Source organism: Ailuropoda melanoleuca, chromosome 3 (genome assembly GCF_002007445.2).
Source record: "Ailuropoda melanoleuca isolate Jingjing chromosome 3, ASM200744v2, whole genome shotgun sequence".
NCBI classification, from domain to species: domain Eukaryota; kingdom Metazoa; phylum Chordata; class Mammalia; order Carnivora; family Ursidae; genus Ailuropoda; species Ailuropoda melanoleuca.
Window position 1 is genome coordinate 118,413,406 of NC_048220.1, and position 23,756 is coordinate 118,437,161.

At 37.8% G+C, this 23,756-nt stretch overlaps 1 protein-coding gene across 2 annotated transcripts in view; it reads right to left on the reverse strand.

Moving 5' to 3' along the window:
- The window catches only part of WDR70 (WD repeat domain 70), a 303,131-nt gene that overhangs the window by 198,649 nt on the left and 80,726 nt on the right, over positions 1 to 23,756 (reverse strand). For both annotated transcript variants that reach the window (XM_034656990.1, XM_034656991.1), the window contains exon 8: positions 13,423 to 13,576. In XM_034656990.1, the coding sequence (XP_034512881.1) occupies positions 13,423 to 13,576 (154 nt within the window). The remainder of the gene's footprint in view (positions 1 to 13,422; positions 13,577 to 23,756) is intronic.

Genomic DNA, 23,756 nt, shown 5'->3' on the forward strand with positions numbered 1-23,756 from the left:
AACAATTTATAATGACATGTATCCATCATTATAATATCATACAGACTAGTTTGTCTTAAAAATCCTCTGTGTTCTGCCTAATCACCGCCCCCTGCCCCCTTACCTCCTGGCAACCACTGATCTTTTTACTATCACCACTTTTTATTTCTTTTGGGGAGGATAAAAATGTTCTAAAATTGATTGTGGTGATAGCTGCACACTCCATGAATATACTAAAAACCACTGAATATACTAAAAGCCACTGAACATACACGTTAAATGGGTGAATTTTATGGAAGTCTATCTCAAATTAAAAATTGAAAAAGACAGTCTAAAATAAGTTCTTCAAGTGAAAGAGAAATGATAACAAAGAGAACCACTGATCATACACGTTAAATGGGTGAATTTTATGGTTATATATATTCTATCTCAAAATTAAAAATTAAAAAAGAAAGTCAAGTAAAAGAGAAAGGATAAACAAAGAGAAACCAGGAATTTAAGCAATAAAGGGACACCAAAAGAAAGGGTAAATATCTGAGTAAATATTACTCACCTTCAACTTGTTGAAAATAAAAATTATTATCATTGCCTGATGGGATTTTCAAAGTATGTAAATGTAACACATATAACAACTACATCAGGATTGGAGGAAGAGCCTATGTGGTTGCACAATTTCTATTTTATACTTGAAATGGTAAAATATGAATTCTAAGTAGATTATATAAAATTTAAAATATATTTTTATAGTTCCCTAAAGCTACCACTTAAAAAACTATACAAAGAGACATAACTAAAATCTGACGGGTAAATAAAAATGAATTTCTAAATATACTCAGATAATTTAAAAGAAATCAGGAAAGATGAAGCAGAGAACAGAAGGAAGCAAAAACAATGAAATGGTAGAATTTTTTTTTTTTTAAGATTTTATTTATTTGACAGAGAGAGAGACAGCCAGTGAGAGAGGGAACACAAGCAGGGGGAGTGGGAGAGGAAGAAGCAGGCTCCCAGCGGAGCAGGGAGCCTGATGCAGGGCTTGATCCCGGGACCCTGGGATCACACCCTGAGCCGAAGGCAGATGCTTAACAACTGAGTCACCCAGGCGCCCCTGAAATGGCAGAATTAAATCCAACCATATCGATAATTACATTAAACTTAAATGAGCTAAATATACCAATTACAAGACAATGATTACCATAATATATCAAAAAGCAAGATCCAACAATATGCTTCTTTCAAGAATCCAACTCGAAATATAATGATATAGAAAGGTTAAAAATAAAGAATTTAAAAAGATGTAACAAGAACCTTGACTCAGAGCCTTGAACAGAATAGCCTTTGCTGCTCCTCTTTCTGCATGACTCCTTCTCAGATATCCATGTGGCTGGCTCCCTCGTGGATCCGTCATCCAGTTCTCGGCCTGAATGCCATCCCCTCAGAGAGGCTGCCCTGACTATCTATAACTCCCTAGGCACTCTCCATCCCCTTAGTTGGCTTCATCTTAATTCATAGCACTTACAAGTCTCTGGTTTTGTGATATATATTTTTGCATATTTTCAATGTCTCCCCACTGGCATATAAATTTCATGAGGGCTTTGTCTAGCGGACACTCAATAAGTGTTGTTGAATAAATAAACACAGAACAAAATATACCAAGCAAACAATAATTTTTTAAAAACTCAAGTGAATATATTAACATCACACAAGGTTGACATTAGAAGAAAAATCAAAAGAGACATTATATAATGATAAAAGGATCAATTCACCAAAAAAACATAGCAATTATAAGTGTACATGCACCTATGGGGTGCCTGGGTGGCTCAGTTGGTTAAGCATTAACCTCTTGATTTCAGCTTAGGTCATGATCTCAGGGTCATGAGGCTGGGCCCTGCGCCAGGCTCTCCACTCAGCCTGGAGTCTGCTTGAGATTGTCTCCATCTCCCTCTGCCCCTCTCCCCACTTGCGCACTCTCTAAATTAATTAATTAATTATAAATAAAATCTTCTAAAAAAGAAAAGATAAAGCAAGTCTCCATAATTAAAGCATCTACCTTAAAATATTAGGAATTAGAAAACTAGAAAAAGCAAGCAAAAAGAAAGCATAAGAACAGAAATCAATCTTGAAAACAGAACTACAGCAGAGAAATACAAATGAGGTAAATTGAAAAACTTCTACCCAGACCAAGAAAAAAGAGAAGATATAAATTGCCAACATCAGGAAAAAAATATATGAGCAATGACCCTAAAGAAATATTACTAAAAATTCTATGTACACGAATTTGCTAATTTAGAGGAAATGGACCAATTCCATGAGAGTCATAGCTATCATAACTCAACCCAAGAACAAAGAAATAACATGAATAGTTCTATAGTTATTAAATAAATGGAATTCATAGTTTAAATTTTTTGGAGAAAAGGGAGAAGAAAACTACAGGCTACACTGGCAAATTCTACTAGGTATTTTTAAGTGCTGCCATTTATAATGGCTTAAAAAATGAAATTTTTAAGTATAAATTAAGTATGAATTTAATGAAATCTGTTCAGGAGCTCTATGCTAAAAACTATAAAACCTAAATAAAAGGAAGAAAGGGCCTAAATAAATGACAGATATACTGCTGCTAGTGAACTGAAAGACTCCATAGAGTTAAGATATCAATTCTCTCCAAATGATGTTTAACTTTTTTTAGTATTTTTTTAAATTTTTTTCAGAGAGAGAGAGAGTGAGTAAGCACCCAAACAGGGGCGGGGGGAGGACAGAGGGAGAGAGAGAGAATCTTAAGCAGACTCCACACCCAGCACAGAGCCCAACACAGGGCTCGATCCCACTGCCCTGAGATCATGACCTGAGCTGAAATAAAGAGTCAGACACTTACCTGATCAAGCCACCCAGGCACCCCTCCAAACAATCTTAGGATTCAAAATAATTTCAAACAAAATCCTAGCAGGATTCTTCACATGTATAGACAGGATAATCCTAAAATGTATGTGAAAAAGTAAAGAAACTAAAAAGGCCCAATATCAAAACTACAATGAGATATCACCTCACACCTGTCAGAATGGCTAAAATCAACAACACAAGAAACAACAGGTGTTGGCGATGATGAGGACAAAAAGGAACCCTCATACACTATTCGTGGAAATGCAAACTGCTGCAGCCACTCTGGAAAACAGTATGGAGGTTCATCAGAAAGTTAAAAATAGAACTACCCTACAATCCAGCAATCGTACTGGGTATTTACCCAAGTAATACAAAAATACTAATTCAAAGGGATACATGCATCCCTATGTTTATAGCAGCACCATTTACAATAGCCAAATTATGGAAGCTGTACAAGTGTATTGGTATGTGTACATGTATACACACACACACACACACACACACACGTATATATATAATGGAATATTATTCAACCATAAAAAAGAATGAAATCTTGCCATTTGTAAGGACATGGATGAAGCTAGAGTATAATGCTAAGTAAAACAAGCCAGTCAGAGAAAGACAAATACCATATGATTTCACTTATATGTGGAATTTAAGAAATGAAGCAAATGAGCAAAGGAGAAAAAAAGAGAAAGAATGAGGAACCAAGAAACAGACTCTTTAATTATAGAGAACAAACTGATGGTTACCAGAGGGGAGGTGGGTGAGGGATGGATGAAATAGGTGATAGGGATTAAGGAGTGCATTTGTCATTATGAGCGCCAGGTGATGTAAGTGATGAATCACTATATTGTACACCCGAAACTAATATAACACTGTATGTTAACTGGACTTAAAATAAAAACTTTTTTAAAAAAGAAACTAAAGCAGCCCAAATAATTTGAGACAAAGAACAAAGTTGGAGCACATGACCAAATTTTTTTAATTTTTTAAAAGATTTTATTTATTTATTTGAAAGAGAGAGAGGGAACGAGCAGGGGGGAGAGGCAGAGGGAGAGAGAGAAACACATTCCCTGCTGAGCAGGGAGCCCAACAAGGAACATGATCCCAGGACACTGGGATCATGACCTGAGCTGAAGGCAGACGCTTAACCACCCAGGCACACCACCAAATTTTAAGATATACTAAAAAGATGCAATAATCAAGGCAGTGTGGTATTAATGAAAGGATATACACATAGCTTCGGAACAGAATAGAGAGTCTCCAAGTACAGAGCCTAAGCTGCCTTGGCTTCCTTAGTCTTGCAGACTCCTCCACACCTGCTGCACTCTCGTCCTCCGCCTAACTGAACTCCATCTCCACTGACAGGTCTGCCTGGCCCTGTCATCTAATGTATAGTCTGCCTACATCCCCATCAGGTCCCACTCACCATTTTCCTCTCCCACTCCCAGACTCAGGGATTCTACAGATGGATGCTGCTCTGTCTAGTCCTTAGAACCTCACTTCTAGTACGTTGTCCGAGCAGCAACCCAACAACTCGTTGAGACCATTCAGGTCTTGAAGGCAAGCCCCAGAAAATAGGTTTTTTACTGATATTTCTTGATTAGAGTTGAAATAGCATCTTGGAATATAAAGGATATTTTTAAGAGAACCAAAAGAAAATGATCCCTATTACATAAGACATTAAGATCAAAAGGACATGTGGGCACCTTAGCTGCTGAGTACCTAGAGTATGAACACAAGTCGGTTAGACTACAAAAAATCTAAAAGACTGCAAATGTTGTTTCTTGTTTGTAAGATAGGAGCATGACAAAGGCAATGGGAATGTTAAGTACCCTGTGTTAAAACAGTGACCAAAATTAGTCATAACAAAAATCAAGTTCAACTAAGGATTCTTAAATGGATCTAAACAGATTCAGTACCATGGCTAACATTAGCGGAAAAAATTTTAAAGTGACACCTATTAAAGAACAGCCAGTGACTGAAACAGTTTTTCATCAAATAAACTAGTTTTTCTCTCTTTCTCCCTTATCTAAACATAGGCACTCCTGAAAAAAAAAAAAAATCCCTTCCTTTTTTTAACAGCCTTAACTGGAAATAGCCTAGAAGAATTAAGCATCTATTTGTTTCTCATAAATGTTATACTTTCCCTAAAGAGAGGACATTACTGAACCATGATCAATACTGGTTTCCTCTAAACACATACACACACAGACGGGGCAGAGGCGCGGTGCAATATATGCTGATTTGTACTAATCTATACATACTCTTGTGGCCGCCACATGACAAGAACTGTAAACACCTGCTCGGATGCAGTGCCATCTGGAGTCACTGAATGAGGTGAGGCTCTGTGACCCACCAAAATCAAAGTGCCCACGTCTTTGGCCTGGTGAACTAACAGAGGCAACTCACACGATGAGATGAAATGTAGACGAGAATACAACGTGAACTTTGATCCAAAAGTTCTTCTTAACCAGAGTCCATTCTTTGGCTGTTAGGAATCACAAAAGGTCCTAAAATTGTCAGTAAAATTTTGTGTGCATTCATTTTGCTGAAGAAAACGTTCACAGCTTTAATGCAGGAGTTGGCAACCTTTTTCTCTAAAGGGCCAGATAATGAGTATTTTAAGTTTTGCAGGCCAGACGATCTCTGCTGCAACTATTCAACTCTACCACTGTAGCATAAAAACAGCTGCCGACAATAGTAAATGAACAGGTACAGTGGTTTCCAATAAATTTTCTTTACAAAAACAGAGTGCAGGCCGGATTTGGCCCACAGGCTGTAGTTTGCCGACCCCTGTTGTAATCCATCCACACTCTTAGTCGTTTCCTTCTATGAATCAAAGACTCTGAAGTCCAAGTTTTTCTAATTCCTGAGTGATTTTAAAATCCATCCATCCGTTCAAGAGATAAATTCATTCTTCTGTGATCTACTCAACTCCAATGACCTCTTCCAATATATTTCAGCAGCCCCAATTACAGCTAACTCTGCCATGACCACAAATAGTTCCTTTTCTGAAACCATGAATTTCCAATATTTATTGATTTAACAAATATTTTTCAGCTGATATGTTCTGGGCTCTAGATACTCCCTTTACTGGTCACATAACCTCCTATCTTCCAGTTCTTCAACTTTCTTTATTTTCATTATCATCTACACCTTAGGCACAAACCTTAAAGTCCTTTTGCATTACCTACAATGAACAACTTTTATTCTGGAATAAATCCCTCCTTCTCATCACTGTATTCCATTCAGACACCCAGGCTCCTGAATAAGACTCAAGAACATCATACAAATACGCAGAATGATTATCTCTGCAAATTTACATTCTATAGCCCTTAATGCTCCCGTAGTTCTTCTAGTCGTTTTTCTCTCACAACTGTCAATAGCTATTCTAAGTCTTTACTATCTTACTGAAGGCTTCATCCCAATATCTCCCAACACAAAATTAATGACCCTGCCAGCAGATGGTGACACTTGTAGTTTCCTACCTAAGACCCACAACCTATAAACATATCTGGGTATGAGACCACTATAATCCTTCCATTCCCCCTGTAAATATATTCCCTCCTTCCACTGAAAGCCAACTCCTGCTTTTCTGTGTGATCACAATCACTATGACCTCCTCATGGACTTGCATTATTACTTAGTATGTCTGGTTTTTGCAGAACTATATTAGTTATCCATGCTGTGTAACAAATCACCACAAACTTAACTAATAAATTGGAGGTGGCCTAAGACACTAACAGTTTTGGAGGTCAGAAGTCCAACACAAAGTAGCTGGATTCTTTGCTTAGGGTCTCAAAGACTGAAATCAGGATCGTGGTAGGGCTGTTTTCTTCTCTCAAGGTTCAAGGGAGGAATCTGCATCCAAGTTCACTCAGGTCACTGGCAGAATCCAAGTTCCTTGTAGTTGTAAGACTGAGATGCCCATTTCCTTGCTATCAGCTGGAGGCTGCTCTCAGTGATTAGAAGCTGTGTGCCTTCCTTGCCACATGGATTCCTCCATCTTCAAAGCCAACAAATGAGAAGCTTTCTCATGTTGAACCTAAATTAGACAAAAGCCATGCCTGCAAATCTTTGCAAAATAATCCCCTCTTTATCTTAACTCCTGTTGAAATGGCTAAGGAGTAATATCCTTAAGCCTCCTAGAGGTCACCTGGTTTGATTGAGAAAATCTGTGAAGCACACATTAATTTCTTGAAAAAAGCCTTCAGTACAACTGAATAATCTGACCTTATGATCTCTCTGAGGTTTTATCAAAAGGTAATATGTACACTCTTGATTTCTTCTTTGAGCCACACTTTCAGAAGAGCAATTTCTTCATTTTAACCTTATTTGCCATCCAGATAGGCTCAAAATTAACTAAATCATCTAGTCCTGGTTCCCTTTTAATAAAACTTCTTTCAATTTAACTTTTTTTTCTTATATTTTCCTTTAAGCAGCAAGAAGAAATCAGGCAGTACCTCAACATTTTGCTCAGAAAATGCCTTAGCTACATATCCAACTTCATCAGGTAAGTTCTGCTTAGAACTTCAAAGCAGGCAACAGAACTCTCCCTCACGTCAAATCCCTCCCACACTTCAAATCTCTTTGCCAGGAAAGGCTCAATCCCTTTAAGGGCCCACCTGATTAACTTGACCCACTGAAGATAATCTTCCTCTCTTAACTGTGCCATACAATATAACTGCTCATAGTTCACATACACACTCAAGGAGAGGAACAGGGAATCTTGGATGCCATCTTAGAATTCTGCCTACAACCAGGACTACGAGTGTAGCAATTCTGAAACTACTTTTTTTTTTTTAAAGATTTTATTTATTTATTTGACAAAGAGACAGCCAGTGAGAGAGGGAACACAGCAGGGGGAGTGGGAGAGGAAGAAGCAGGCTCCCAGCAGAGGAGCCTGATGTGGGGCTTGATCCCAGATCACCGGGATCACGCCCTGAGCTGAAGGCAGATGCTTAACGACTGTGCTACCCAGGCGCCCCCCTGAAACTACCTTGTATGTATGGTAGCAATGAACAAATGAATGAAAGTCGTGATGATGCTGGAAGTCAAACTTCTCAGTGCTGAAGTGAAATACAAATATGGAATGGAGAAAGGCTAAGAAGTTAGATTAGGATTACTGTATGTTATCAGTGTGAACTCATGATTTTATACACACACACACACACAAACACAGAAACACACACACAAATAGTTGATTTCCCATTCCAGCTCACTCTCCTGAAACAGTCTAGAAGCAATGACACCCCAGCATCAGTGAACATACCCAGGGCCCAGATCCAGACTTGTAAACAGAATTCCCTATTAAAAGAAGACATGGATCAATGGAGAAATGGGTAACATCAGAGCAGGAAAAGTACAAGATGAGCCAAGAACATTCTGTTGTACCAGAATGCAAGAAATTATCCCCAAAGTGATGGGGATATGTCAAAAGGACAGAAACCAGTGTTAGGGAGTTTCTATTAGATGAAAAGCTCTGAAAATATTCAGAAATTAAAAAGAAACACAATGTACTTCCAATCACTGCACTTTTTACAATTTATATTTGTGGTTAAAACCATCAGTTAAAATTGTTTTCGGAAACAAAAATATACCTAGAATTCACAGATTAAAATGTTTTACTTCTTAGGAAACAGGATTTACCATTAAAAGGATATGACTAATATGTTTCATCTCCAAATTTGCAATAGCAAATTTTTGGAGTGGCTGGATATCAGAATAACTATGTGTACTATTCAAATATAAATAAAGCTATTTGAAAACATGTTTTTCCTGTAATTACTTATAAAGCTTCTAATTTCCATAATTACAGTTCATTCATTGAGAAATTGTCCAGTTAAAGATCCAAGGATTCCAGGGTCCCCTGAGCCTGTCCTCTCCCAATTTAATTATGTAGTTAAGAAAGAAATGTAACAATTGTTTTGATGTTGAAAAGAAAAGGGCTGAAGACAATCCAAAGGAAATTCACTTAACAATATCAACTCTAGGTGAATTGATAAAACGAAGTTTAATAAATGAAATTATAAGATTACAATCATGGGCATTCACTTATTAATAATCCATGAAAACACTTTTAATACTGATTTGTTATGGAGTCTTGATGTATAGGAATACTTCTCAATGAAGAATCGAAATTTAATAGTTACACATTTGTGGGCTCTGGGCCAAAGAGCTCCATCTGAATCTCAGGCAAACTGTGTGTGTAAGACTTCAAAATAAGAAAGAAAAACACACTATGATTGGAAGTAATGTACCAATATTCTGGTTTAAAATAAATGAATTTTAGATGACAATATAACTACAGATTTTAAAGTATACTTTAAATAGTTTAAAGGTTGATTCCTGCTTATCCTTGTCCTACTTTCCTAATGTTAAAAAAAAGAGAGAGAGAGACAATGGGCCCAAAATGGAGTCACTCATGCTAAGCCCACAGCACCAAAAAGAAACTTAATACCTAACCTAAATACAAACTCCCCTAGGAATTTCATCTTAACTAGTCAGTCTGGAATTTCCTGAACAGGACTAGTGAGGTAATCCAACCAACAGACCCCTTTGTCCCCCCAAAAGAGGGTATAATCCTGCTGGAATAATCCTTTTTTTCCTAATTATAAATTCCTTGTCCCACCCTCTGTCTGCCTTTAAAAACATTCCATTTTGTACAGCTCATCATAACTTCTATTTGCTAGATGAGATGCTGCCCAATTCATAAATCATTTAATAAAGATAATTATATATTCAAATTTATTCAGTTGGATTTTTGTTGGATTTAATATTACTCATCTAAACCTAAAGAAGTAAGGTCCTATTTTCCCCAGATAAAATAACCAATAATCCCATGAACCCCAGCCCAGGGATCTTCATATTTTAAATAAGCAGCCCAACCTAATTTTCAAATATCTTATGAAAAACTCCAACACATAAAACAGACAAAACCAGAACTCCTCTGAATGAAGTGGAAGGCCCCCTGCCCCTCACTCCTAACTTGAGGCCTCTCCTTTCACCTTACTGCAGCCCCTGAAGCATTTGCACAAAATCCCAAGCTGGAGAACATGCAAAACACATCTTCAAGCAAAAACTGATGTAAAGGTCCTGATATGATCAGAAAAACATTTTTTAGATGCATAAGGAAAATAAAGGCATATAGAAACAAATGTTATTAGTGATTATATTTGGGTAGTAGAATCATGAGTAATTTCTTCTCCAAATTTTTAATAGTTGACAGGAATTACTGTTAGAAACCCAATAAACTTTATTTTTTTAAGGTATAAGTACAATCACTCTCCTATAATTCATCGCGTTATAGTATGTAACAAAAAAAAGCATTTCTGTACCACTATGAGTACACTTAAAAATACACACATATACGCACAATGATGTAAAGATTAGAGATATAAATTTAACAATATAACAATTTAACAATCAGAGAGGCCTGTTTATATTTGAAGGATATAATATTTTAAACAAAATAGATCAGATATATTTAATTGTTTCCTTTAATGTCCTATTCATTGCAATTTCCAGTAAGGCCACCAAGTTACTAATTACTTCTGGAATCAGAAAAGAGGTTAAAAAGTTAAGGAAAAAAGTGTCCCATGAAATCTACTACTTTCAAATAATAATTCTTCCATTTCCAAAACCCATTACTCAACCCAAACACTGCAATTAAGATATCAGTAACATTTCCTAGTCAAGTAAATAGTCAATTAACTACATTTGCTTCTGGGAAATGAAGAAAGCAAATATTAACCATGATTTTGAAATCAAAATGGAGATATTAGGCAAGTGGGGGAAGTTATAGTAGATAGTTATAATATACAGTAGTTTTCTACATATCGGTAACTAAATTTTTTTCCAGTTTTATTGAGAAATAACTGACATATATCACTGTATAAATTCAAGGCATATAGCATGATAATAAGATTTACATATATTGTGAAATGATTATCACAATAGGTTCAGCCAACATCCTTCATCTCATACAGATACAATACAAAGAAAAGAAAAAAGTTAAAAAAAGGAAGTTTTGCTTGTAATGATACCTCTTAGGATTCACTCTCCTTAACAACGTTCCTGTGTATCATACAGTGTTAACTATAGTCATAATCTTGTACCTTATACATTTAATTATATCCCTAGTACTTATTTATGTTGTAATTAGAAATTTGTACCTTTTGACTACTCTCTTCCAATTCCCTCATTCCCCACCTTCTGCCTCTGGTAACCACATGTCTGATCTCCTTTTCTGTGACTCTGGTTTGTTGCAGGAAGAGGGGGCACTGTTTGGGTTTTTTCCTTTCTTAGAGTCCACATATAAATATACCATACAGTATTTTGTCTTTCTCTGACTTATTTCATTTAGCATAATGCCTTCAAGGTCCATTCAAGTTGTTGTAAATAGTAGGATTTCCTCACCTTTTATGGCTGAATTATATATACATACACACACACACACATATATATACACACACATATACATATACATACACACACACATATATATATATGTATTATCTCACAACTTCTTTATCCACTTATCCATCAATGGATACTTAGGTTGTTGGCTGTTCCCATGTATTAGTAATTGCACATGATGCTGCTATGAACATGGAGGTGCAGATATCTTTTCAAGTTCGTGGTTTCATTTCCTTTGGATATATTCTCAGAAGGGGAATTGCTGAATCATATGATAGCTCTATTTGTAATTTTTTGAGAATCCTCCATACTGTTTTCCACAGTGGCTGCACCAATTTACAATCCCACCAACAGTGCACAAGGTTTCCCTTTTCTCCACATCCACATCACATTTGTTATCTCTTGTCTTTTTGATAATGGCCATTCTAATAGGCTGAGGTGATATGTCACTGTGGTTTTCATTTGCATTTTCCTAGTTACTAGTGATGTTGAGCATCTTTTCATGTACCTGTTGGCCTTTAGTACATCTTCCTTGGAAAATGTCTATTCAAGTCCTTTGCCCATTTTTTAATTGGGTTTGTTTTGTTTTGAGTTGTAGGAGTTCTTCACATATTTTGGATTTTAACCCCTTATCAGATATATGATTTGCAAATAGGCATAGAAGGAACATATCTCAACATAATAAAGGCCATATATGACAAGCCCACAGCCAACATCAGTGGTGAAAAGCTTGAAAGCTTCTCCTCTAAGATCAGGAACAAGACAAGGGTGCCCACTCTCATTACTCCTATTCAAGACGGTACTGGAGTCATAACTAGAGCAATCAGGCAAGAAAAGAAATAAAAGATACCAGAATTGGAAAGAAAGAAGCAAAATTCGAATTCAAATGACATGATTCTAAACACAGAAAATCCTAAAGACTCATCAAAAAAACTCTTAGATCTGGGGCACGTGGGTGGCACAGCGGTTAAGCGTCTGCCTTCGGCTCAGGGCGTGATCCCAGGGTCCTAGCATTGAGTCCCGCATCGGGCTCCCTGCTGCTCCCCCTGCTTGTGCTCTCTCTCTCTCTCTCTCTCTGGCATATAAATAAATAAAATCTTAAAAAAAAGAAAAAAAAAGGCCTGGGCAAATTTCTCCACTGTTAACGCATGGTCATGTGATTTGCTCTAGCCAGTGGAATATCCATGGACAAATGACCAAAGGCCTGAAATGTGCTTCCCGAGTTGAAGTTTCCTTCTTGCGTTTCTGGCATCACTATGTGAAAAACATGCCCTCAGGCAGTTCACTAGTGCAAGGAGGAACAGAGCACCATGGAACAGACCTAGACATTAACTGTAGCTTGGAGCCACAGCCAGACGTCCCAAAGATATGTTAGCAATTACAAATAATCCATTAAGTTTGATAGCATTTATGCAGCTATAGTTAATTGTTATTTAATATAATTTTAAAATATTATCTCACTAAAAAAATCTTTATATAAAAGGTTAATGAGACCCTCCTTCATTCCTGTCCTAAAGCCTAGTACGTAGTAGATTCGTAGTATGTTGTTTCCAAAGATGGCTGTACCCACATCTCCCATCCCATATGATCTTCTACAATGTGATCTTATCATTCACCTACCAAATGGTGGAGTCTATCTCTTCTCTCCTCAAATGTGAGTTGGCCCTACGATGCTATATAAGACTTGCAGACAGCCTTATAAAATTTGAAGTTTCCATGTTCATCCTTCATGGAACCCAGTCATCAAGCAAGAAGTCAAACCCCACTAAGTCCACCACACTGTTAGAAAGCCCAAACTAGACATGTGGAAAGAGAAAGTGGGAGAGAGCGAGAGAGCACGCACGCAGGTATGCACATGCACATAGTGGGGAAGGGGTAGGGCTGGAAACAGGATAGATACCATGGGGTAGAGCACCAACTATAAATCACTGAATGAGGCATACTGAACATTAAAACCATCCTAGTGCCCCAGCTGACACTATATGAACCATAAGAACTTCCTGGTCAATCCACAGAATTGTGAGAAATAATACATTGTTTAAAACAAGACACTAATTTTTATGGTGAATTATAGCAACTCAATCAAGTTGTTAAAAATGTGTGCTGAATTAATTAAATTCAATAAAATATTTGTTTAATGCTTACCTTGGTGTTTGCCATGTCCACAATATACTGGTCTCCCTTTATACATTCCATTACTTCAAAACCATCTCTGTCAATCACTTTGGCCTGAGAGCTTCCAGATACAACAAGAATCATGTCTCCTGTGTTACTATACTGCAGTGACTTGATCTGATGGCTATGTAAAAGAAAAAAATAATGTCATATGACACTGGGCATAATGTTTACACTTTCACTACATCAAGCACAGCCAGAAAAAAAGTCACACAACTGCACAAATTGGAAATTTTTCAAAATCAAGATCATCAACCTCAAATTGGCCCTCAACACCAGTGGCTATCCTGTTAGCACTCTGCTCCCACCAACCACAGCATCTATTAAAATATCTACTCCCCTTAAATCACTGCCCTTCTTCCAGCAGTTGATTTGTCTGGCTCTTTCCCAAAAGCAACAAACAACAAGTGCCTCAACTTCCTCTCACTAATGCCATAAACTTATCTGCATCTGAACACCTCTCTTCCTCCTCCTCTTTGATTACGATGGTAGATGTAAACCTCTTCCTGCCCAAGGCAAATCTAATACCTATATTCTGGATCCCATCCTTTCCAGTCTCCTCAGGAACATCTACTGATTATCCTCTCTCCTCCCCATCACAGCTAACTATTTGAACAAGTTTTCATTTCCTCCTTCATTTCTCTAGTACTACAGTATCCTTTGCACACTCACCACTCCACTTATTCTCCCAGCTTCCAGTATGTGGTCTGCTGATGGCTAACAAATGAACCCCCTTCAGCAACTACATGACCATGCAATTTCTGCGCCTTCCTAAGGGTGTTGCCCTTGCACCTTCTCTCTCAGGGGCTGATCCCAAAAGCATTCCTCAACCAACCTTCTGCGTGCAAATCCTGGAATTTCAAAGAATGCTTTTGGTGAACCTGACCTGAAAGAGTTGGTACCAAAAGTGGTCCTATGAAGTCAATTCCAAGACGAGATCAATGAGTGGCTAGTAACGAGGACCCCATGACACAGAGTACGTAGTCCCTAACATGCCACAGCAGTGCAACTGCAACTGCTAAAAGTTCATCGAGAAAGGAAAGGTACTGGCTGGTACAGTATTCCAGGCATTGGAGAGGTACAGGAAACGTAAGAACTGGAACAACTCTAGAACTGGACAACTATTACTGGGCGTAGTCAGTGCAATGAATAAAGACAATGAAAGGATGATACCAGCTCATATTGTGCCCATCCCCATCCTTCCTCGCAGGGGACAGGGCAACTCTACCCAAAGAGGGTTGCCTGAGTATCAGTGCAGTAGTCCCCTCCCCCAGAAGGCAGGCTGAAAAATCAAGAAGCTCACATCCCTAAGGTCCCTATAAAACAAGTGCACACTGCCTGGGTCCTGGTCAATAATTTGGGCTCTGAGCATCCCCGCAACCACGCCTCATCAGAATGAGGAGGAGGAGAAATCCCCCCCAGCAAAGAAAAGATAATGAGTCTGTGGCCTCAACCACAGAATTGATGGATATGGATATAACCAAATTGTCAGAAATGGAGTTCAGAGTAACAATGGTCAAGATGATGTGTAGGCTTGAAAAAAATATTAACGAAAATATTAACAAGAATATAGAATCTCTAAGGGTGGAAATGAGAGCGAATCTGGGAGAAATTAAAAATGCTATAAATCAAATGCAGTCTAAACTAGACGCTCTGACGGCCAGGGTAAATGAGGGAGAAGAACGAATTAGTGAATTGGAGGATGGGATGGTAGAAGAGAAAGTTAAAACAGAAACTTGCCTGAAAAAAATCCAATCTCAAGAATGTAGATTATGGGAGATTACTGACTCAATGAAACGTTCCAATGTCAGAATCATCAGCACCCCCAAGGGGGTGGAGAAAGAGAGAGGTCTAGAAGAGATATTTGACCAAACTGTAGCTGAGAACTTCCCTAATCTGGCAAAGGAAATAAGCATTCATGTCCAAGAGGCAGAGAGGACCCCTCCCAAGGTCAATGAGAACAGGCCTACACCAGGTCACATCATAGTGCAATTCACAAATATTAGATCCAAGGATACAGTATTGAAAGCGGCCAGGGGGAAGAAAATCCTTATGTACAGAGGGAAAAATATCAAGTAATGTCAGACCTGTCTACAGAGACCTGGCAGGCTAGGAAGGGTTGGCAGGGTATTTCCAAAGCTCTATCTGAGAAAAACATGCAGCCAAGAATCCTTTATCCAGCAAGGCTGTCATTCAGAATTGATGGAGAGATAAGGACCTTCCAGGATTGGCAGAAACTGAAAGAATTTGTAACCACCAAACCAGCCCTACATGAGATATTAAAGGGGGTTCTATAAAAGTAAAAAGGCCCCAAGAGTGATAGAGAACAAAAATTTACAATCTATAGAAACAAAGACTTCACAAGCAACATAACATCATTAAAATCATATTTCTCAATAATCAGTCTCAATGTGAACGGCCTAAATGCTCCCATAAAACGCCACAGGGTTGCAGATTGGATAAAAAGACATGACCCATCCATTTGCTGTCTACAAGAGATTCATTTTGAACCTAAAGATAAATCCAGAGTAAAAGTGAAGGGATGGAAAACCATTTTTCATACCAATGGACCTCAAAAGAAAGCTGGGGTAGCAATTCTCATATCAGACAGATTAGATTTTAAACTAAAGACTATTGTTAGAGATACAGAAGGACACTATATTATTCTTAAAGGATGTATCCAACAAGTGGATATAACAATTATAAATATCTATGCCCCCAACAGGGGAGCAGCTAGATACATAAGCCAACTCTTAACCAGAATAAAGAGACATACAGATAATAATACATTAATAGTAGGGGACCTCAACACTCTGCTCTCAGCAATAGACAGATTACCTAAGCAGAAAATCAATAAAGAAACAAGAGCTTTGAATGACATACTGGACCAGATGGACCTCATAGATATATATAGAACACTACACCCCAGAACAACAGAATACTCATTCTTTTGGAATGCACATGGAGCTTTCTCCAGAATAGACCATATACTGGGTCACAAAACAGGTCTCAACCAATACCAAAAGACTGAGATTATTCCCTGCATATTCTCAGACCACAATGCTTTGAAACTGGAACTCAATCACAAGGAAAAATTTGGAAGAAACTCAAACACTTGGAAACTAAGAATCATCCTACTCAAGAACGACTGGGTAAACCAGGAAATTAAAAATCAGTTTAAACAATTTCTGGAGACCAATGAAAATGAAAACACATTGGTCCAAAACCTATGGGACACTGCAAAGGCGGTCCTAAGGGGAAAATACATAGGCATCCAAGCCTCACTCAAAAGAATAGAAAAATCTAAAATGCAGTTTTTATATTCTCACCTCAAAAAGCTGGAGATGGAACAGAAGGACAGCCCTAACCCATGCCCGAGAAGGTAGGTGATCAAGATTAGAGCAGAGATCAATGAATTAGAAACCAGGAGCACAGTAGAGCAGATCAACAGAATTAGAAGTTGGTTCGTTGAAAGAATAAATAAGATCGATAAGCCACTGGCCAGACTTATTCAAAAGAATAGAGAAAGGACCCAAATTAATAAAATTATGAATGAAAGGGGAGAGGTCACAACCAATACCAATGATATAGGAAGGATCATTAGAAACTTTTATCAATGGCTTTATACCAATAAATTAAACAACCTGGAAGAAATGGATTCCTTCCTGGAAACCTATAAACGACCAAGACTGAAACAGGAAGAAATTGATTATTTAAACAGACTGATTAATTATGAAGAGATTGAAGCAGTGANAGCTGGAAGAAATGGATTCCTTCCTGGAAACCTATAAACGACCACGACTGAAACAGGAAGAAATTGATTATTTAAACAGACTGATTAATTATGAAGAGATTGAAGCAGTGATCAGAAACCTCCCCAAAGGGGCGCCTGGGTGGCTCAGTTGTTAAGCAACTGCCTTCGGCTCAGGGCATGATCCCGGAGTCCTGGGATGGAGCCCCACATCGGGCTCTGCTGGGAGCCTGCTTCTTCCTCTCCCGCCCTCCCTGCTTGTGTTCCCTCTCTCGCTGGCTGTCTCTCTCTCTGTCAAATAAATAAATAAAATCTTAAAAAAAAAAAAAAGGAAAAGAAAAGAAACCTCCCCAAAAACAAGAGTCCAGGCTGGCCTGACGGATTCCCCGGGGAATTCTACCAAACATTCAAAGAATAAATAATATTTATTCCCCTGAAGCTGTTTCAAAAAATAGAAGGAAAACTACCAAACTCATTCTATGAGGCAAGTATTACCTTGATCCCCAAACCAGGCAAAAACCCCATCAAAAAGGAGAATTACAGACCGATATCCCTGATGAATATGGACGCCAAAATTCTCAACAAGATCCTAGCTAATAGGATCCAACAGTACATTAAAAGGATTATCCACCAAGACCAAGTGGGATTCATCCCTGGGATGCAAGGGTGGGTTTGATATTCGCAAATTGATCAGCATGATAGATCATATCAACAAGAAAAGAGTCGAGAACCATATGATCCTCTCAATGGAGGCAGAAAAAGCATTTGACAAAATACAGCATCCTTTCCTGATTAAAACACTTCAGTGTGTAGGGATAGAGGGTACATTCCTCAATTTCATAAAAACCATCTATGAAAAGCCTACAGCGAATATCATTCTCAACGGGGAAAAGCTGAAAGCCTTTCCCTTAAGATCAGGAACACGNCCAGTTAGAATGGCAAAAATTGACAAGGCAGGAAACAACAAATGTTGGAGAGGATGTGGAGAAAGGGGATCCCTCTTACACTGTTGGTGGGAATGCAAGTTGGTACAGCCACTTTGGAAAACAGTGTGGAGGTCCCTTAAAAAGTTAAAAATTGAGCTACCCTACGATCCAGCCATTGCACTACTGGGTATTTACCCCCAAAGATACAGACGTAGTGAAGAGAAGGGCCATATGCACCCCAATGTTCATAGCAGCATTGTCCACAATAGCTAAATCGTGGAAGGAGCCAAGATGCCCTTCAACAGATGACTGGATTAAGAAGATGTGGTCATGGGGCGCCTGGGTGTCTCAGTTATTAAGCATCTACCTTCAGCCCAGGGCGTGATCCCAGCTTTCTGGGATCGAGCCCCACATCGGGCTCCATGCTCCGCTGGGAGCCTGCTTCTTCCTCTCCCACTCCCCCCGCTTGTGTTCCCTCTCTCGCTGGCTGTCTCTCTCTGTCAAATAAATAAATAAAATCTTAAAAAAAAAAAAAAAAGAAGAAGATGTGGTCCATACATACAATGGAATATTACTCAGCCATCAGAAAGAACAATTACACAACATTTGCAGCAACATGGACAGGACTGTAGAAGATTACGCTAAGCGAAATAAGTCAAGCAGAGAAAGACAATTATCATATGGTTTCACTCATTTAGGGAACATAAGAAATAACAGGAAGATCGGTAGGAGAAGGAAGGGAAGAATGAAGGGGGGTAAACAGAAGGGGGAATGAACCATGAGAGACTGTGGACTCTGGGAAACAAACTGAGGGCTTCAGGGGGGAGTGGGTGGGGGATTAGGATAGGCAGGTGATGGGTATTAAGGAGGGCACATATTGCATGGTGCACTGGGTGTCATATGCAAACAATGAATCACGGAACATTGCATCAAAAACTGGGGATGTACTGTATGGTGACTTATATAACAAAATAAAAATTATTTTAAAAAAAAGATAGATTGAGACAAGGATGTGTGGGGAAGATGCATGTAGACAGAGATATGAAAAGTGGACACCAAATACAAAGCTCTTTGTATCCCATGTTAATCCCAGAGAACACCAACTTTGAAAGAAGCAATAAACCATGCAGACAAAATGACTTGGCCAGTGACATTCGCTAGCTTTTGTCCTCATCCACACCACTGTTAATGCAATAGGCTTATAAGTGAAATAGAAGTGGAAAAAGGGATGGAAGTTATGCAAGGGACTAACAGCAACTCTGCAAAATTGACCTATTATTGACAAAGATCCAATCTGCCAGTAACAGAAGCCTATGATGAGCCCTACTCCCAAAATCAATACTAAACTAATGAGTAAGTAAAATACATAATATGAAAAACTGTAATAACTGAGAAAATAACTGGGAAATAGCTGAGGAAATAACTGGGGGGAAAATGACAGGGGAGGGCAGGGAGGCAGAAAATGTGAACCAAGGGGAGAGGGATAAATATTTTAAGTAAAGTGGTCAGGAAGTAAGTGACTGAGTAGGCTATGAAGTGAAGAAGTAAGCTATGAATATATTTTGATACCTGCTTTCCCTTTCCAAGAGAAGCAACAGCTACTAGAAAGGACCTGCAGCAAGAGTGTATCTGGCATTTCCCCGATACAACTGTAGCAGAGTGAGCAAACCAAACAGGAGTTGCAGAGGTCAGAACGCAGCAAGTGAGGTGGTGCAGATCAAGGAGGGCCACGTAAGCCACTGCAAGGACCTTTAGCTTTTGTTCTCTCAGGGAGAAATTAGAGGAAACCCATCAGAGTGCTTTGAGCTGAGCAATGACACAATCTCACCAACACTATACAGAACTATTTTCTTGTGCCTGGATCATTCTTCACTCTGAAGTCTGTGGACTCCTTCTTAGTATGTTTTTTAAACATATTAAAAAACTGCATTAGACATATACTGGTTGAAACCATTCTTTATGTGATAAAGAAATAACTACAAAAATAATTTTTTAAATTTGTGACATATGTGAGTTTCTATACTAATGTATCAAGTAACTAAGCCTAGAGGCAGGTCTAATAACTACTGTAATTTCAAAGCAGTGATGAGCATAAACAATGTGTATTTTAATATGATTGTAATAACAGTAATATAATATGAAAGTATCTGAACTTTGCAAGTACAACTGTGACTTTGTTGCTTACTTTCATAATTAAAGGAAATGCTAAAAATCAGTTAGAGGTTAGTGAAAAGAAATAATTTTTCATCCAAGTTCACAGAAATTGGGAGTATCAGATATTGAACTTATGAGTCGTGGAATTTAAAATAACTGTAATTAAGAAATTAAATGACAAGGTATATAATAATACATAGAACTGAAAATTTAAAAAATATGCAGAAATTTTAGAATGAAAACTACAATTACTGAAATTTAGAACTAATGGATGAGTTTAACAGCAGAGAATTAGTGGCTAAAAGATCATTTTTAGACTGAAGCATGGTGACAAAAAATGGAAAATGCAGAAAAAGTTTAAGGTACATATGATGTATGGTGAAAAAGTCTCACATTAGAATTGCAGAATGGAAAAAGAGAGAAGCAGTATGTGAAGAGGTGACTGTCAAAATTTTGGAAAAATGATAAAAGACACGAGCTTTTGTCTTTGCTGAAAGCCAAAGACAAAAGTGAAACCTTAAAAACATTTTTTTCCCCAAACATGTTTTCATCAGGAAAATTCAAAAGTAAAAGTACAATGAGATACCACTGTATACCCACCAAATGACTAAAATTAAAAAGGCTAACAATATGAAGTGTATTACTGGGACTGTGAAATGAAAAAATCTACCTTCTGAGACAAAGAAAACTGTCATATCAACAATTGCAATATATTCTGCATATTATAGGACCAGCACTGCCCAATAGAGCTTCCTGTGAGGGTGGAAACGTTCTACATCTATGCTGTCCATTATGGTAACCACTAGCCACTCGCCACATGTTTCTATCAAGCACTAGAAATACGGCTAGTGCAAGTAGTTTAAATTTAAATAGCTACATATGGCTAGTGGCTAGTGCATGGAACAAGTGCAGCTGTTAACAATATGAAATAAATACAAAACAGTCTCAACTTTGGAACAACAGAAGATTCTTACTGGCTCATAAAACACATGAAAAATGAACTACTAACTAAAATGTTCTTTAAAAAACAAAAGAAAACCTAATGAAATCTATTGAAGTCTATCTGGATGGTAATAGTACCAGTACTAAAAAAGTCAGTTGTACAGTCTCTAAATGTGATTTCCAGTTACAAATTTAGAAATGAAGTAAACTCCTCATGTAAAAAAATTTTTTTAAGATTTTATTTATTTTTTTGACAGAGGGAGACAGCCAGTGAGAGAGGGAACACAAGCAGGGGGAGTGAGAGAGGAAGAAGCAGGCTCCTAGCAGAGAAGTCTGATGTGGGGCTCGATCCGAGAACGCTGGGATCACGCCCTGAGCCGAAGGCAGACGCTTAACGACTGTGCCACCCAGGTGCCCCCTTCATGTAAAAATTTCTTATTCACCATGCTAAAACACAGTCTATAACATTCTTCAGAGATGGCATGGTAAAGTAACACACATCAGAGCAATCTTAGAGGTACTTGCTATCTCAGGTGCCATTCTCTCAAAAAAGAAATCACCAAATAAATATGTATGGAAAGCAAATAATTAAACACCTTAAATAGATATTAATACACAAACCCATAAAGAATTCTGCTGGACAACTAACTTTATAGAGTCTCAAATATAAAATTTCTCTATCAAAAAGCAAAACTGAACATCTGTCTTTTTAAACTGTCTTCATATCTTGCTTTATGAATGTAAGTCTGTGGGCAAAAGAAAAAAAACAGTCAAATTCTTTGATTTATCCTAAAGGCCAATCTGAAAATAAAATTTCAATGATAAGACAATTTTAACAAAATTTAGGCTATTTAGTCTTATTTAGATTTACTTTCTAAGTCTATAATTTCAAGGCTGAGAAATAAATGGATATTTCAGTGGAAAAAAACTATTAATCATGATAATTTTATCTTCTAGAAACAGAATATATACAAAAACAAAACAAAACAAAACAAAATTTAAGTGTATCTGGCTAAGCCACAAAAGAATTATTCTTCCTGGTAGGCTGCCAAATCCAAATCAGATATTTACCAATGAAACTGTTTTTCTTTACATCTACTGCTAACTAGAAACTAGTGCTCAAAATTTATACTGACCATTTCTCCTAAAATGCTAAAATTCTAGCAGATAGTTTTTTAAATATTTATTCTTCAAAAAGCCATTCTTAATGCACTGATTCAAAGTACTAATTCCGATGCAAAGATAATTCAAACAAAGGTCTGAGTGGGCTCTGAGGTTAGAAGGTGTGACAGTGTGAGGAATTCTACCACAATGCCACAGATCAAAGGGTCAAGGCAGATGAGAAGTTGAAGCTCCCAAACCAGATGCTCATGGGAAAGAAACCTAGAAAATCAAATGTGCTTTAGGAAGGCGCTTCCTTCCTAAAAAGAAAAGCCTCTCTGGCCTTCCTAAAATGCTGGGAAGGAATGAGGTCCTTAGCAAAATTTTGACCAGGGTCCAAAATCTAAATGCTAAGTACAAAAGGAGGCCCCCATAATAAGATATAAAATTATGTTTCACCAGATTTGCCAGTTGTCCATTTATTGCACAGCTCCAAATTCATCCTTCACTGCCTGCTCTGCAAAAATGAATTTGGGCCCTTTAAATATTTTTCCTTTGCCCTGTGGCATGAAGTTTTGCGGGTAGAGGGTGCTAGAGAGACATTGCTGGGGGAAGGGGCTTTCCCCACTATATCCAGTGTACTCCTCCTGGTGGGCTCCAGCACCCCACATGGCTTCTCTAGTGTCTGGTTCCCACAGCCTGTACAGCTTATCTACGCCAGGCTGCTATAAGTACCTGGAAGTCAGCAACATCCAGCAGCTTTCCCCAGCACCACCCTCAGGCAGTGCTATAACAGTGAGTCTGGTGAGACAGGTTTCTGGAAAGTTCTGCTGTCAGAGCACAATAAATTTCTTATCATTCAATGAGCCAAAACCTTGTCCTCTTGAATGTCTGGATCTCAGACCTGGAGGACTCTACCTTGAATGCTTTATCTCCACCCTAGGGTAATAGATGCTCCTTTTATCTGCTATTCCTATATTCTTTAGAGTACTCTTTACTTTTAATTAGCCAATACCTTATTTCTCCAATCCTCTATTAGTAATTCTTCATAATAAACTGCCCCCTTTTCAAATTGCTGTGTGATTGCTCCCTACTTTATTAGACCCTGAATGATACACTAAATTTCAAGTGATTGATTAGAAACCAAGAAAATTATTGGCAGTTTAGCCCAATTTGTTTATATACACATTCATACATAACTGTATATATACATATAGACAGATTTATATATATATTATATATATAATATATGACATATATAATATATAATATATATTATATATATATAAGCAAGCAGATCAGAGTTTTGATAATTAGATAATTCAGACTGCTAAACCAAAGTAGCTCACAGGGTATATCTTTTTTTTTTTTTTAAAGATTTTATTTATTTATTCGACAGAGATAGAGACAGCCAGCAAGACAGGGAACAC